The sequence below is a fragment of the Sus scrofa genome, chromosome 16 (assembly GCF_000003025.6).
Source record: "Sus scrofa isolate TJ Tabasco breed Duroc chromosome 16, Sscrofa11.1, whole genome shotgun sequence".
NCBI lineage: Eukaryota > Metazoa > Chordata > Mammalia > Artiodactyla > Suidae > Sus > Sus scrofa.
This window is the reverse complement of record NC_010458.4, coordinates 22936562-22951268: the sequence shown is the minus strand read 5'-3', so window position 1 is coordinate 22951268 and position 14707 is coordinate 22936562. Positions and strand designations below refer to the sequence as shown.

The 14707-nt window shown below is 47.8% G+C and overlaps 1 protein-coding gene across 3 annotated transcripts in view; it reads left to right on the top strand.

Annotated features, from left to right (window-relative positions):
* GDNF (glial cell derived neurotrophic factor) overlaps nt 1–14667 on the top strand; it is a 29328-nt gene extending 14661 nt beyond the window's left edge. For all 3 annotated transcript variants that reach the window (XM_021076772.1, XM_021076771.1, XM_005672424.3), the window contains one exon: nt 11629–14667. In XM_021076772.1, coding sequence (XP_020932431.1) covers nt 11629–12113 — 485 coding nt within the window. In that variant the 3' untranslated portion in view covers nt 12114–14667. The remainder of the gene's footprint in view (nt 1–11628) is intronic.

The window sequence follows — 14707 nt, the reverse complement described above, 5'->3', positions numbered from 1 at the left end:
GTGTGGTTACCTTGGAGGCATTTCTAGGAAAAGAGAAGAGGAGCCCAGACTCCTAAGACAGACTTGCTCCTTCTTCCCATGGACTGCCCTGCCAGGTCTCCAGGCCTTCTCCTCTATGGAACATTCTAGACCAACAAGGGCCCGGTGTCTGCAGCCCCTCTGGGCTGATGGTGCTTTGTCCAGAGCCAGCAGCGTTGATCATCACACTGCCTCCTCCAGTGTCATATCGATGAAGAGTTAGCACAGATGTGAAAACCATAAGGACTTACTTTTGGTACCATTTCTTAAACACTTGCAGGCACTGAGCTGAAACCTCTCCTTCCATTGCAGTGAAGCTGTAACTGTCCCCATGTTAAGGGGAGATGGGGGCTCCCCAGGGTGAAGTGGCTTAGCCAGACTCTGGACCCCGGGAGACCTGACCCACCCACACTCCTGTCACTCACACAGGCACACACACACACACACACTCCCTTCCTGCCAGCCCACGGCACTCCTCCATAACTCTTCTGGCTGCGTCGGAAAGTCCTCAAGGAGAAAAGTCAGGAGTGGAAGCTTTATACATGCAGCTGTCTTTGAGTGATACTTCTAGCTAATTACCCGAAGAGTCTGAGATCCCAGTAAATTCCTTTGCTGGGGGGTAGACATCCCTCCTCCTTGCCTCTGACCATAGGAATCCATCAAGCAGGCTGGATGATAAAGACAGCTTTTCTTTGACCCCCTCTAATTTCCTTTCATCTTCTCGGTCCCTCCTTTTCTTGCCCAGGTCTCTCAGGCCCTCCGAGTTCCTTTCCCCCACTGCTCAGTTGGCCCCTGGGGGAAGAACCGAGGACAGTGGAGTGCAGGACCCAGTGGGATCCTGAAGCCGCCTGGGGAGGCAGAAGCAAGGTTCCTTTGCTTCCCAGGTTCCTCTGGGCTTCCCCGCAAACACCACCTGCCTCTGATAACACCACAAGGGGTTATTCTCCCAAGTGGCTTTTTGTGCATTTAACTTTTATTGGGCAGCTTTCTCGCCCTCCCGTTAAGTTTGTCTTATAAGGGCAGGAGCAGGGCTCCTGGTGTGCACCCTTTAGCCTGAGGTGTTTATGGCTGGCTGTGGAGGGCTTTTAGCTCCCACCAGGTACTCGAGGATTAGATAACAAATGGACACCCTATTGGGTGTTTTCCTGCCTTAAAAGCAGAAGAATGGACATTTTCCCCTCAGGGGAGCCATTCTGCCTTACCATAAAATTATTAGCATCACTATAATAAAATATGGACCACATAGGTGGAAATCAGAACAGGGCAATTAGAATCTGAGTAACAGAGTAAATATAGTCTATCTTTCTTTAAAAAAGATTTCTAAAGTGGTTTTCGTGGGGTTCTTTGGTGATTTGTATTCATGGGTAATTTTCATCACAGTGACAAGTTTTCTCAGTTCAGTTGTAGGATAAATACTCAACATATGGTATAAAGTCAGTAAGTGTGTGCAGTGTAGTCAAAGTAGGTGCAGCTGGTAAATGAAATGGCATTTTGGGGCATTCCCATCATGGCACAGCATAATCGAATCCGACCAGGAACCATGAAGTTGCAGATTTGATCCCTGGCCTCACTCAGTGGGTTAAGGATCCGCATTGCTGTGAGCTGTGGTGTAGGTTGCAGACGCAGCTCGGATCTGGTCTTGCTGTGGCTCTGGTGTAGGCTGGCGGCTGTAGCTCTGATTCGACCCTAGCCTGGGAACCTCCACATGCTGTGGGTGCAGCCCTAAAAAAAAGCAACAAAAAAAGAATGGCATCTTGGTGGGCAAAGTGGCCTTTACAAGTATACCCAGGGCTCCTTTTTCTGTATTTTGAACTGGTTGGTCTTCTGCCTTGAGAGGATCCAGCAATGCTCTTTTAAAACAACAAAACACTGCTGTTTTACAATGCAGGTACTTTTCAAATAAACCCACGTCATGTTTTATTGCCAGCAAACCCCTGGTCTTGGAGAGAATGCACTGGTAGCTCTGGCGTTGGTCACAGGGATTTAGTAAATTGCTTCGGCTGGTGATTGTTCTTAGGCGACTCAATGCTGTGGACCCTTCTTGAAGTTAACCCAAGAGTCAGATCTAACCAAGATGGCCTACCTAATGCTAGATGAATACTCCGTCCAGAGTAGGACAGCAAGGGTAGTCGTTATATACAGTGAGAGGCACAGGCATTCCAGTGCTTTAGGGACCCACAAGGGATTTTTTTTTTAAATGAATTTATCACACCTGTAGTTGTACAATGAGGTTTTTTTTAATTCAAGTAGGTGGCGAAATCAACCCTTTTAAATAGTAGCATTGACAGAACATGGTAAATCAACTATGTTTTAATTTTTAAAAAATTTTACCCCAAAATAAATAAATAGTAGCAGACGACAGAACTCTGCATTTTTCAGAGAACCAGACCCTTCTCCTGGACTTACACTGCACATTTCAGAGGTCGCTGAAGGTCAAATGAAAACAAGGGTCAGCAGCTTCTAAGACAAAGCCACGAGGCTCTCACAGTCCTTTTGGTAGCAGTTGCCATGGGTGATTCTAGCCTTGGAGCCCTAAGCTAGGTTATGACCTACACATGCTTGAAGCAGCAAAACCAGAAATAAAGCAGCATTGGTATTTGAGGTTTGGGTGATGGAGACTGAAGGATTACAGTATGTGTCCTCTGAGGCCATTGGCTCTGTATTTACGGATGGAGATTGGGGTGTAAGGATGCCGCCCACAAGAACCTAGGCATTTTGAGATTCAAATACCAGGCCTTTTGCTCATATATTTTCACCTCTTTCTAGATAGGACATAGGAAGATGGCTTGAGGAGTTAGAGGCATTTGGTTATTTCAGACATAACCAAGACATTGAGCCAAGAGGCAAATGGAAAAGGTTGAGCACTGCTAGAACCTAAATACGTCTCATGGGGTGTCCCGGGGCCCCTGGTGGTAGAGGCTGAGGTGAGTGCTGCTGGGGCATCAGGGAAGACAGGACACGGTCCCCTTCCTGACGGGGGTGGCCAGAAACAGCGTCCAGTAGCCCTTTCCCCCAGAGACAGGGCTTGTCCACATCTTAGGGCTTTAGCCCTGGGAGGGCCTCTGAGAGGGGCTGGCTGACCTCAGAAGGGTTAAGTGACTAGTCCAAGGTCACGAGGCTGGGCAAGGAATGACCCCGGCCTGGAATCCTGGGCTCTGTCCTCTCCAGCTCTGCAGTGAGACTTTGTCATTTGGTGCCAGCGTGAGTTGGAGGAGCTTCCGGAGACAGGGCCTCTCTGTCTGAATCTGCCACCGCCCTTGGCTGCCGGTTTTCCGGTTTTAACTGGGAAATTGCCAGTTCTGCCTTAGAGTGAGTGATATGCAAGACCCAGGATGTGAGAGAGAGAGATGTCCCTGAATGGCATGCTTTTCCCTTTTTGGAGACAATTCGCTGGATTCTGTGGCCCATGGCACTCTGACTTTAGAATCTGCTTAATGCACCACTGCCAGATTTTCCAGTAGCAAGTGTGTTTCTCGCTTCCTGCTCTGAATGTGGTAAACATGCACAGGTGAAATCGGGTGCATCTTGCATTCGTTCCAGAGTAAATTACCACACACTTGAGACCGGACAAGCTGCACCAGAGTGGAATTTTTACTTAAAAACAGAGCGGCAGCTTGGAGCCCTAGAACGAGTTTGAGCTTTGAAAACAAGCCAGGTCCACATTTATGAGCCATGTGACTTTGGGCAGATAGATATTTCTTTTCTCTGAGCCTCAGTTTCCCGATCTATAAGTAGAGATAATATGCAACCCCCTACTTGAGCCTTGGAGCGATGTTGTTGGGTTTAAAGTTCGTGTGTGGAAGTAGGCATCCATTCCACCTTTATATTGCTAAGTGCATCATGGAAGCTGTCATTTAAAATATAGGACGATGCAATTTTGTCACGTGGGAATTTTAAAGCTAAGACCCCATCCTGCAGTCCTTATAATCTTTCAGTATTAGTGAAAGAAAATCAGGTTCGTACATTATTGAAAAGTAAAAATAACATTCTAAAGAATGACATTAGATGGAATCTTCTTGAGAGATTATATAAATCTTAGGCTGATTTTTCGTATAAACATACATATGGGAGTTCCCTGGTGGCTTAGGGTGTTAAGGACCCAGCATTGTCATGGCTGTGCCTCTGGTACTGCCGTGGAGCCAGTTCGATCCCTGGCTTGGGAACTGCCACATATGGTGGGCACGACCAAAAATAAACTAGTTAATTAAATGCATGTATATGTGTGTGTATGTATACACAGCGGTATGTATGTGTGTATGTATGCATAAGTGCATACACGCATGCACGCACACACATGGAGAGAACTTCTATTTTTCATATACTCAGTCTACAGAGCAGTTTGTACTTTACCTGGGCCACAGGTAGGCAAAAATCATCAGATTAAATGTCCCCCACCCCCAAGGGTCTTCCACTTGTCTCCTTTGCAGACCAGCCTTTCAGGAGAGGCCCTACAGGTGATAACAAGCTGCCCAGAGGCACCAGGCCCAGCATCTCTGGCTCACGCCCAGGGCAAGCCCTCCTCAAAACTGGCACTACCTGGAGTGAGGTTCTAGATGCGCTGCTCACCTGCGGGGCCTTAGCCTGGGCAGGAGGGCACCCTGTGGACCTGGGTGCATTAACCCTTCCTTCCAGGACAGAAGCTGGACGCTCTGCAGTAAAGTACAGAGGCCGGTCCTCCCCAGAGCGAGAACCACCCGGAGCCCCCTCTCTAGAGCCCCTGTATCCTCCAGGCTGGCTCTGGCCTGGAAGACAGCCTCTGTAGTAGCAAAGGCCCACTGTGGGTGCCAGGGTTCAGCCCCCCATTTCCTGGGCCCCTCACCCTCCCACTGGGGGGTGAGGGGTCACCTCCTCACGGCTTTGTACACAGCCACCCCACCGGGTAGAAGACAGGCTGAAAACAGGCTTAGACACCCAGCCAGTCCAGGGTGAGAAGGGGCCAACCCAATAGGAGTATAAAATGACGCCTTTGATTAAAACATCATTAACCTGGACTGTTTTTAAGAGCAGTCTAACGTGTAGGAGAATCCTTTGTCCACTAAATGCCAACTTAGGCCAAGATAATGTTTTGAATGATGTGCTTTTTAGTTCAGCTCTTACAAGGAGTACTCCGACCGAGGTCTCACCATCGTTCCTATAAAACCTCAATTAACTTTATGAGATAGTCCACAGCCCAGGCCTTTGTTCCTGAGGTAACGTTACTCTTTTTTTTTTCCCCATAATCGAGGGAGGCAAAGGCTCCACGGCGAACGGTTTGCTTTGTTCCCAGAGTCTGGCCCAGGACAAGGTTTCATTTGTTTAAAATAACGTTGTTTATACAAAGGATACATCAAAGTTAAAATATTTTAAATAGAATAATGCCAAAATATTTAGTTGCACACTGAAGGATGACTTAAATGCATTTGAGCATTTTGATTTTTTCAAAAACTTGAGCTTTGCGACGTCCCTGTTTTCCCAGATACCAGCCTCCAAGTGGGTCTGAGAAATGAGCAAGTGTCTGACCTATTTTTTTTTTAAAAAACGATGCTCCTCTTTTGTGGTTTGCAAGTATTTTACTATCAAAGTTAATACCAACGAGGGCCATTTGCGTGGCTGATGTTCTGCCAAACCCTTCATAGAAGGACGAAAGTGATATGCCATTAAGTCTTAATTTGGGGAACTAATCCAAACCCCAGCCCCGTTCTTTCCCTTCTGCTCGCTCGGTGAATTCCAGGAAGATGGAGGCAGCTCTGGGCTTCTTGGTTCCTCCTGGGGAGTCTTTTTGGCCTGGTTGGGGTTCGAGGCCCCTGTAGAGCTGTTGAGGGTTGGCTCCGTGAGGTGCATGGCTCACAATGTCCCCCAGATGCCCAGAGTTGGTAAACTGAGGTCCCCTCTAAATAAACTCTGTCAGCAGCAATTAGGAATTTAGTTGGAAGAGACAGGCCTATTTGCTCTGTGGTTTGGAAAATAGAACGTTGCCCTTTTCTGGTTTCCAAAATTCATATGCATATAAAACTTTCAGCATCAATATTGATTTTTTGCTCTATTTGTCAAGGAGAAGAAATGGCAGGGGCAGGGGAACAGGAGTCTTCAGTTCAATAAGAATCACCTATGTCCTGAACTTGAGGCATAAATAAATATTTTCACCTTAACAACCAAGTATGAGGGCAATTTCCCATCAAAGGAAGACATTCTCATGAGCTACACTCTTTAGTTTAACGCCTCGAACATGGATCGACTGCTTCCCAGGTGCCAGGAAGCCTTTTAATTCAGGCCTCATGGTCTGTTCACCCCCTCACTCAAAAGCAGAAGCGGCTGCTTCATTCACGCTGCTACAGGCATCACCCCCAAAAGCCCAAGTGGAAATTAAAACAGGAACTCAGTGTTCTCACAGCAAAATATAAATATGTCCCAAACATTTTTGAGGACTGCGTATACTAAAAATTTATTTGCTAGCTCTCTGAAATTCAAATTTAACTAGATATTGTGGATTTTCTCTGGCAAGCAGAGCCCGTGGACAGAGCTGTGTGGTCAAAATGTCTTAAAAAGGAGGGACAGGAGGACAGTGTTTTTCTGGAACTTTGAAAGTGTCAGGCAATAAATAACATTATAAATGCTGAATCAATTCAGTATCATAACTCTAGTGATATAAAAATTATGTAGTTTATCATATAAATTAATCTATAACTCTAGTGGTGATATAAGATCATGTAGTTTATCATATATAAATTAATCTTTATCTCTAGTGGTGATATAAAATTATGTATTTATCATATAAATTAATGAATCTAACTCTAGTGGTGATATAAAATTATGTAGTTTATCATATTATATAAATTAATGAATCTCTAAACCAATGTTAAGTTGAACTTTTGTAACTTGAGTATTACTTCGGTAATATTTCATCCTCTTCATTTCTTTCTTTTTTTCTTTTTTTTGCTTTTTAGGGCCACACTGCCACTTATGGAAGTTCCCAGGCTAGGGGTCAAAATGGAGCTGTGGCCGCTGGCCTACACCACAGCCACAGCCACACACAGGGTCCGAGCCATGTCTGCGACCTACACCACAGCTCACGGCCATGCCAGACCTTAACCCACTGAGTGAGGCCAGGGATCGAACCCACGGCCATGCCAGACCTTAACCCACTGAGTGAGGCCAGGGATCGAACCCACATCCTCATGGATGCTAGTCAGCTTTGTAACCTGCTGAGCCACAATAGGAACTCCTTTATCCTCATTTCTGATTAATCTTCTGTTGATTCTTAATCAATTTTAACTTTCCAGGTTCCCAGATTCTTATCATGATCTATTCAGGAGTTCTTCAAAAGAGCCAGGGACCCCATCCTGGGGATCCTTTTGTAAAACAAAGAGTCTTTGTAGAAATTTGAAGACTTTTTTGGGGTATTTTGTCTAATCACCCTTAATATATCAGTTGTAGAAGTTTAGGCATCTCTTCAAGCATGGGTTTTTGAAACCAAGCACACCGAATTTCCCCATGCATCGCTTATTGCTGAAAAACAGTCACAAATAGCATCAGCAACTCATTTTTCGAAATCAGTAATTCAGTCTTTAATACGAAGTGATTTAAAGATTTTTTAAAAGGAGAAGGAAAGGGAGGAAAGGAGGAAAGAAACGACTTCATAAGAGGTTAGCGGTCCAGTAGAAGTGGTTCAGAGGAAATGACACATTCAAATTCAGATACTCTCCCACTCCTCAAGTCCTCCTCGAGAAAACGAGCCTTTCCAGACACTCTTAGGATGGATGAGGTGGTGGATGGGGTGGGCTTTGAGAGCTGATGCTAACGCTGCAGGAAGCTGGCGCGGGAGTCCGCTTGGGCAGCGTTATTCGCCCCCAGATGGAAGACGACGGCCCTTTAGGGCACTGATGCTTCTGTGATGGAGGCTGTTTCTTTTGGAGCCTTATCATTTCATCTCGGTGCAGTTCTCAGACGACGCCCACGTGTCGCCTTGAAAAATTAAAGACTCTTTCTTTCATCCCTCGTAAAGTGACCTGATTTGTTCAAAAATCATTGCGGGCCTCCACGACCAGATCCTACTGTAAGCACCTGAGATGCATTGGTGAGCAAGCCAAGCAGCAGCCCTGCCTCCTGGAGGTAACTTTTGTTCAGAGAAGACAGACAACAAATAGCCAACCTAAGAAAAGTCAGACAGGGTATTGGAAGGTAGTAAGTATTATGCTGGGGAGGGAAGAGCAGGGCAGGAGGGTTTGGATTCTGGCTCAAGGATGGATCGCATTTTATTTATTTATTTACTTACTTACTTACTTAGTCTTTTTGCCTTTTCTAGGGCTGCTCCTGCGGCACATGGAGGTTCCCAGGCTAGGGGTCGAATCGGAGCTGTAGCCGCCAGCCTATGCCAGAGCCACAGCAACTCGGGATCCGAGCTGTGTCTACGACCTATGCCATAGCTCACGGCAACGCCGGATCCTTAACCCACTGAGCGAGGCCAGGGACTGAACTGGCAACTTCATGGTTCCTAGTCGGATTCGTTAACCGCTGAGCCACGATAGGAACTCCGGATTGCATTTGAAACAGGGAGGTCAAGGTGGGGCTTGGTGATGGTGACATTTGAGCAAAGACTTGAAGGGGCTGTGGGAGTGAGCTATTGGCTGCTGTACAGGAACAGTATTCCAGGCAGACAGGGAATAGCCATTGCAAAGGCCCTAAGTCTCTGTATCTGATCTGTGCAGTTCTCAACCCACAATGATTTTGCCCCCAGGGGCCATTTGGTGATGTCTGGAGATAACGTTAGTTTGTCACTGTTGGGACGGGGATGGGGCTGCTACTGGTGTCTCCTGGGTAGAAGCCAGGGATGCATCTAACATCCTAGAATGTTCCCGTGACAGAGAATGTTCCAGCCCAAAATGTCGGTAGTGCTGAGGTTGAGCAACCTTGTGTTGAGGAACAGTGAGGAGGCCAGAGACGCAGGAGGAGGGGACGTAGTAAGAGGGAGGTGGAATACGAGGTCGGCCGGGACAGAGGGGGTGGCCAGGTCGGGGAGGGCCTAGGTCAGTGTGGACTTCGGCTTTTACCCCATGAGATGCGGGAAGCCATTGGAGGGGTTGGAGCAGAGGATTCGTGTGTGCTGTATTCACAGTCTTAGGAGTGTTGCTCTGGCTGCTGGGTGGAAAACAGACGGAAAGAGGGTAAGGCTGGAATGCAGGGACTCGGGGTGGGGTGGGGTGGGGTTGTTATGCAGGCGAGAGGCGATGGGGTGCAGACCAGTGGAAGCAGCTTTGAGACGTCTGTGCGGCACAGATTATAGATTTAAGGTAACAAAATCTTCTGGAAATTGTATATCATCTCCACTCTTTTCCTTACTATACGTCATGTATATTGTAGGTATTATGTATTACCAATTGATCGCTCAATAGAGACATAGATACGGTTATGTTGCCTTAGTTGGATTACATTTTCCACAGCAGGATACCTGATATCTGTTTTTTTGGGTGTTTTTGTTTTTGTTTTGTCTTTTTGCCTTTTCTTGAGCCACTCCCGAGGCATATGAAGGTTCCCAGGCTAGGGGTCAAATCAGAGCTGTAGCTGCCAGCCTATGGCCACAGCCACAGCAACATGGGATCCAAGCTGCATCTGTGACCCACTCCACAGCTCACAGCAACGCCGGATCCTTAACCCACTGAGCAAGGCCAGGGATCGAACCCGCAACCTCATGGTTCCTAGTCGGATTCGTTAACCACTGCGCCATGACGGGAACTCCCACCTGATATCTGTTTTAACAATTTGTTCATAACAAAACAATCGGATGTGGGTTAACACAGTGTAATCCTCTGCTTTAACATGGTCTTGGCAAAAAACATTCACTCTTGCTAACGATTCTTTTGTGGTATATTTTTCCAAGCCACGAATAACCCTCAACATACTAAATCACCTAAAAATGGGATGAGGGGGTGCATAAAAGGTCTAGTACCCAGCAGATAGGCACCTGAATTGCTTTTCCCTTTTGGAAATGTATCCAGTTGTTCAAATAGTGATTCTTCTCTTACTTGATCACCCAAAGCAAATGCTTGAAACACAATGGAAAACTACCAAGAGACTGCTAATTCATGCTTTTGCCCAAAGGTCTCAAACATTTTATTTATTTTTATTGTTTTGTCTTTTTAAAGCCGGCGCCCATGGCATGTGAAGGTTCCCAGGCTGGGGGCCTAATCGGAGCTGGCCCATACCACAGCCACAGCAGTGCAGGATCTGAGCTTCATCTTCAACCTACACCACAGCTCACAGCAACGCTGGATCCTTAACCCTCTGAGCGAGGCCAGGGATCAAACCCACATCCTCATGGACGCTAGTTGGGTTCATTAAACACTGGGCCATGATGGGAACGCCTCAAACATTTTAGAAACATCATCTCAGTCATTCCTCCACGTGGTCTCCCTAAAATGCACATCTCTTGTCCATTTTGCAACCGAAGCCAGAGGGAGTCATGTGACAGCCACAACAGAGGCTGGACCCCACCCCATCCATCCACACACAGCATCTCTTTCCATGTATTGCTGTGATACAGTTAAATGTCATCTTACAGTAGGACCATAGATTGTTTCAGTCCTGCAAATCCAAGGAAGTGGTAAATTAGTCTCTTTGTTAGTGAAAAGTAGGCTGCTTTTCAGTCTCTCAAAGTTTTTTTAAGGAAGTTTTAAAATAGAGCTGAGTTCAAGAGCTTTTCATGTGATGTGTCAAAGTGGTTCTCGTCCCACTCAGCCATGCAGAGGTATGAGTCAAGGTGGATTGCAGGGAAGAGTGCTTGGTGTTCAGGTGAAAGCTGTGACATCTTCCAACCGTGGTCCAAGATTGATCCTTTTTCCACTAAGTCTGGGTTTCTCAAAGTATAGGTGTAGGTTCATGGACCACCTACATCAGAAGTCCTCCAGGGCTTGTTAAAAATGCTGACCCTGAGTTCCTGTTGTGGCTCAGCGGGTTAGGAACCCAACATCATGTCCCTGAAGATGTGGGTTTGGTCTCTGGTCTTGCTTAGTGGGTTAGGTTCTGGTGTTGCCATGAGCTGCGTGACATAGGTTGGAGATGCAGCTGGGATCTGGCATGGCTGTGCGTGTGGCATAGGCTGGCAGCTGCAGCTCTGATTTGACCCCCTAGCCCGGGAACTTCCATATGCTGCAGGTGTGGCCATAAAAAGAAAAAAATGCTGATTCCTTAGCCCCTCCCCACGCTTCCCCCTAAGGGGGGTGGGCAGCTCAGTCCTATCCACACTCACATTTGAGAACCACGCCTGTAGGTGATGTTATTAGGAAAAATGCTCCTCCATCAGCAGCGTCAGTGTAGACTTGGTGAAAATGGCAGACGTCATTCAAATGAAAATTTCACGTCGAAGGATTTCTTTTTTTACAAGGAAATGTGTCAACCACCCTATTCGTCTCCTCTTTCAACCAAATCATTTGCCTTCCTCGGAGTCTTGGAGGGTAGCTCTTGGCCTGTGTTCTTAGGGGTTTCAGGGGTCCCTGAGCTCGGCCCCTGAGCTGGTCGCTGGTCCTTCCTCATCTGGCCCAGCCTGGCCGTCTTTAGGAGAGACTTTGACCTTGGAAACTCCTTGAAATGGTCATTGGTGTTGTCTCATGTGACCTTGTCTGTTTTCTCATTGCACAGCAACTATGCCCGAGGAGTATCCTGATCAGTTCGACGACGTCATGGATTTTATTCAAGCCACCATCAGAAGACTGAAGAGGTCCCCCGATAAACAGATGGCCCTGCTCCCTCGCAGAGAGCGGCATCGGCAGGCTGCGGCTGCCAGCCCGGAGAGTTCCAGAGGGAAAGCTCGGCGGGGCCAGAGGGGCCGAAATCGGGGGTGTGTCTTAACGGCCATACACCTCAATGTCACTGACTTGGGTTTGGGCTACGAAACCAAGGAGGAACTCATTTTCCGGTACTGCAGCGGCTCGTGCGATGCCGCCGAGACCATGTATGACAAAATATTAAAAAACCTGTCCAAAAACAGACGGCTGGTGAGCGACAAAGTCGGGCAGGCGTGTTGCAGACCCATCGCCTTTGACGACGACCTGTCCTTTTTAGATGATAACCTGGTTTACCATATTCTAAGAAAGCATTCCGCTAAAAGGTGTGGATGTATCTGACTCTGGCTCCAGAGACCGCTGTGTATCGCATTCCTGCTACAGTGCAAAGAACGGGACCAAGGTTCCCAGCAAATGTTTGCCCAGGATGGAAGATGAGGACCAAGGAGACGGAGGAGGAGGAATTGGAAGAGGAGGAGGAAGAGGAAGAAGGCAGCCATTGTGGGAGCCTGGTAGAGGGAGGTCCAGCCACCGAAAACTGGACAGGAGAGAGAAAAAACAGCTGTCTGCATTCTCCCGGAGGGCGGCCCACGTCACCAGAAGCTCAGGGCTGGTGTCCCTGGTTGGGCATAGCCGTCATTTCATCTGATACAGTCCACCATCACCGGTCAGGGGTGCAGTGGCGGATGCACTTGAAACCAAACCAGTGTATCTCCTGTGGTTTGTTTTCACATGTCTGGAGACACCGGGGCCATGGTCCTCCTGGTGTCATGCCTTGTCAGGACGTTTTACTGCTGAAAGCAAGAAAGGTTTATTTTTCTGTCACTCAGTGGAGACATACCCCGGAGAGGAGGGGGAAGAACACACAAAAAACGCGAAGACACAAGAGCTATCGATCGTAACCTTTGATGTGGAAGGTTCAGGCCTGAGGGTTCCTCCAGCCAGTGTGTGGGGGGGATGGTGGGTGATGGATTTTGAACAGGGTGTGTGGGGTGGGAAGAAGTTGGCTAGGAACCAAAACGGCTGTCCTCGTGACTCAAACCAAACCTGAAGGTATTTCCTTTCTGTCCTTGGAAACAGGAAACCAGTTGTGGTTTTCGGCAGCATTCTTGCAGGAGAGCGTGTGGGGAAGGCCCCAGCTGCACCAGGGCGGGGCGGCCGCCAGGCCTGTCGGTTTACAGAGAGACAGATGTTACATACACCGCAGCTCCGTTATGCGTGGTCACCAGTGACCAGAGAAGCTACTCGATGCAATGCATCTGTTTCAGATACAGAAATATAGAGAAGCTATTTATTGAGATTTAAGTTATTGTTATTTATTACAGTTCACTAATGCGTTTCTCTCTTTTTTTTTTTCTCCCCCTTATTTATTAAAGTTTCTTTTCAAAGGTGCCAAAGTATATGTGCTCGCAAAAGGCAGAGAGAGGTGACAAAGGAAATTTTAATTGGGAACAAGGGTCCATGCTTTTCAGAGGATTAAAACTGTTTTTGCTAGGCAAAAATCACTTACTTTACCTTTTTAAGAAAAGCCCTCCTGTGATTTCCCCAACTCTCAGCATCTTACCTGTTTTTATATCTCAGAGAAGAGAGGTGCAAGAAGGAGCGTTTCTGACAAGGCCCCCTTTTCGGGAGCGGTGCGCAGAGACCAAGGCGCTCCCGTCGTTTCTTCACGGCTCCATCTATGAACAGATAGGCCTCGTGCTCCATCTCCTGTTGTATTTAAGCTCTCGCTCCCCTTCGCAGGTCTGTGCGGTGCGTAACCGTATTCATCAAAGGATAATAACGGCCCCTTGGGTGGATTCATTGTAAAAGTCCTGCCCAGTAGCGGGGGTTCCACCCTGATTCTGGAGACTCTTCCTCCTTCTTTCTATCCCCCACTTTCTGAAAAACATGTTCGGGCCCCATGCAGCTACGGAGACCTGCAGGCCTTCCCCGGGTGGGGTCGGCCTGGGTGCCATAAAAGCCACCAGGTGCTGCCTCCGTACACCTGACCCCTCCCTTGGAAAAGGTGGCCCGGGAGGGTGAACAGGGAAGCTGGGCCACTGGGGTGCCGAAAGCCTGTGACGGGGCGGGAGCGCAGGCGGCCCGATCATGGATTTGTTTGGCAGCTGACCCCGAAGGGCCCTGGGCCCTGTTGTAGAGCTGGACACACATTTCATAAAAGGCACTTTTATCAAACAGATCATCCATCACTAGATTTAGCAATTTAATAGGCTACTGGCCTCCCGCAGATAATCATGTGAATTTCACAGAGAAACCGAGAAGCAGCAGTTAGTTACCAGACGTCCCTCCCCCCCCGCCCCAGAGGATGTGAGTTGTCCAGGGTTCTACACCCCTATCCTTTCTGCTCCCCTTGCACAACTAGGAAATAGAGGAAAAGGGCCTCTCACTTGCCCTCTCTTGGGGTCCAACTGGGGACCTAGCCGAGGAGCGGCCTGCTCAAAATAGGGACAGACCGAGCCACCGGTCATTCATGAAGCGCAATGTGATGCAGCCCCAGGATCCTCTGTCCCATTCAGAGCATCCTGGCAGATCTGGAGGCTGGTGTCCCCAGGGGTCAGCCTCAGTCCCAGCTCCCTGTGGAGAGTCCCTGCCCACAGGGGCGGTAGGATTCCACGGATGCTGACAGCTCGTTCCCAGCATCACCTACACACCATAAGCAGGTTTTCACTGAAGCAAGTCGCTCCAGCAAATCCACAAAAGGGTAAAGTTTGTGATTTTGTCTTTATCATTGCGATTACCATCTGATCCAATAAGGAGTGCACTTCTTTGGAAGTTCTGACTTCTCTGATCTGTCTCGGTCGTTTGTGTTATACAACCAAAGTTCTCTACAGACTTTATTTTTGTACAATATTATTTTGTAACTTTTTACAAATAAAAACTCATTTCTATTGCTCCCTGGACTTCTGTGCTTCCTCCTGTGTCCCTGGGACCAG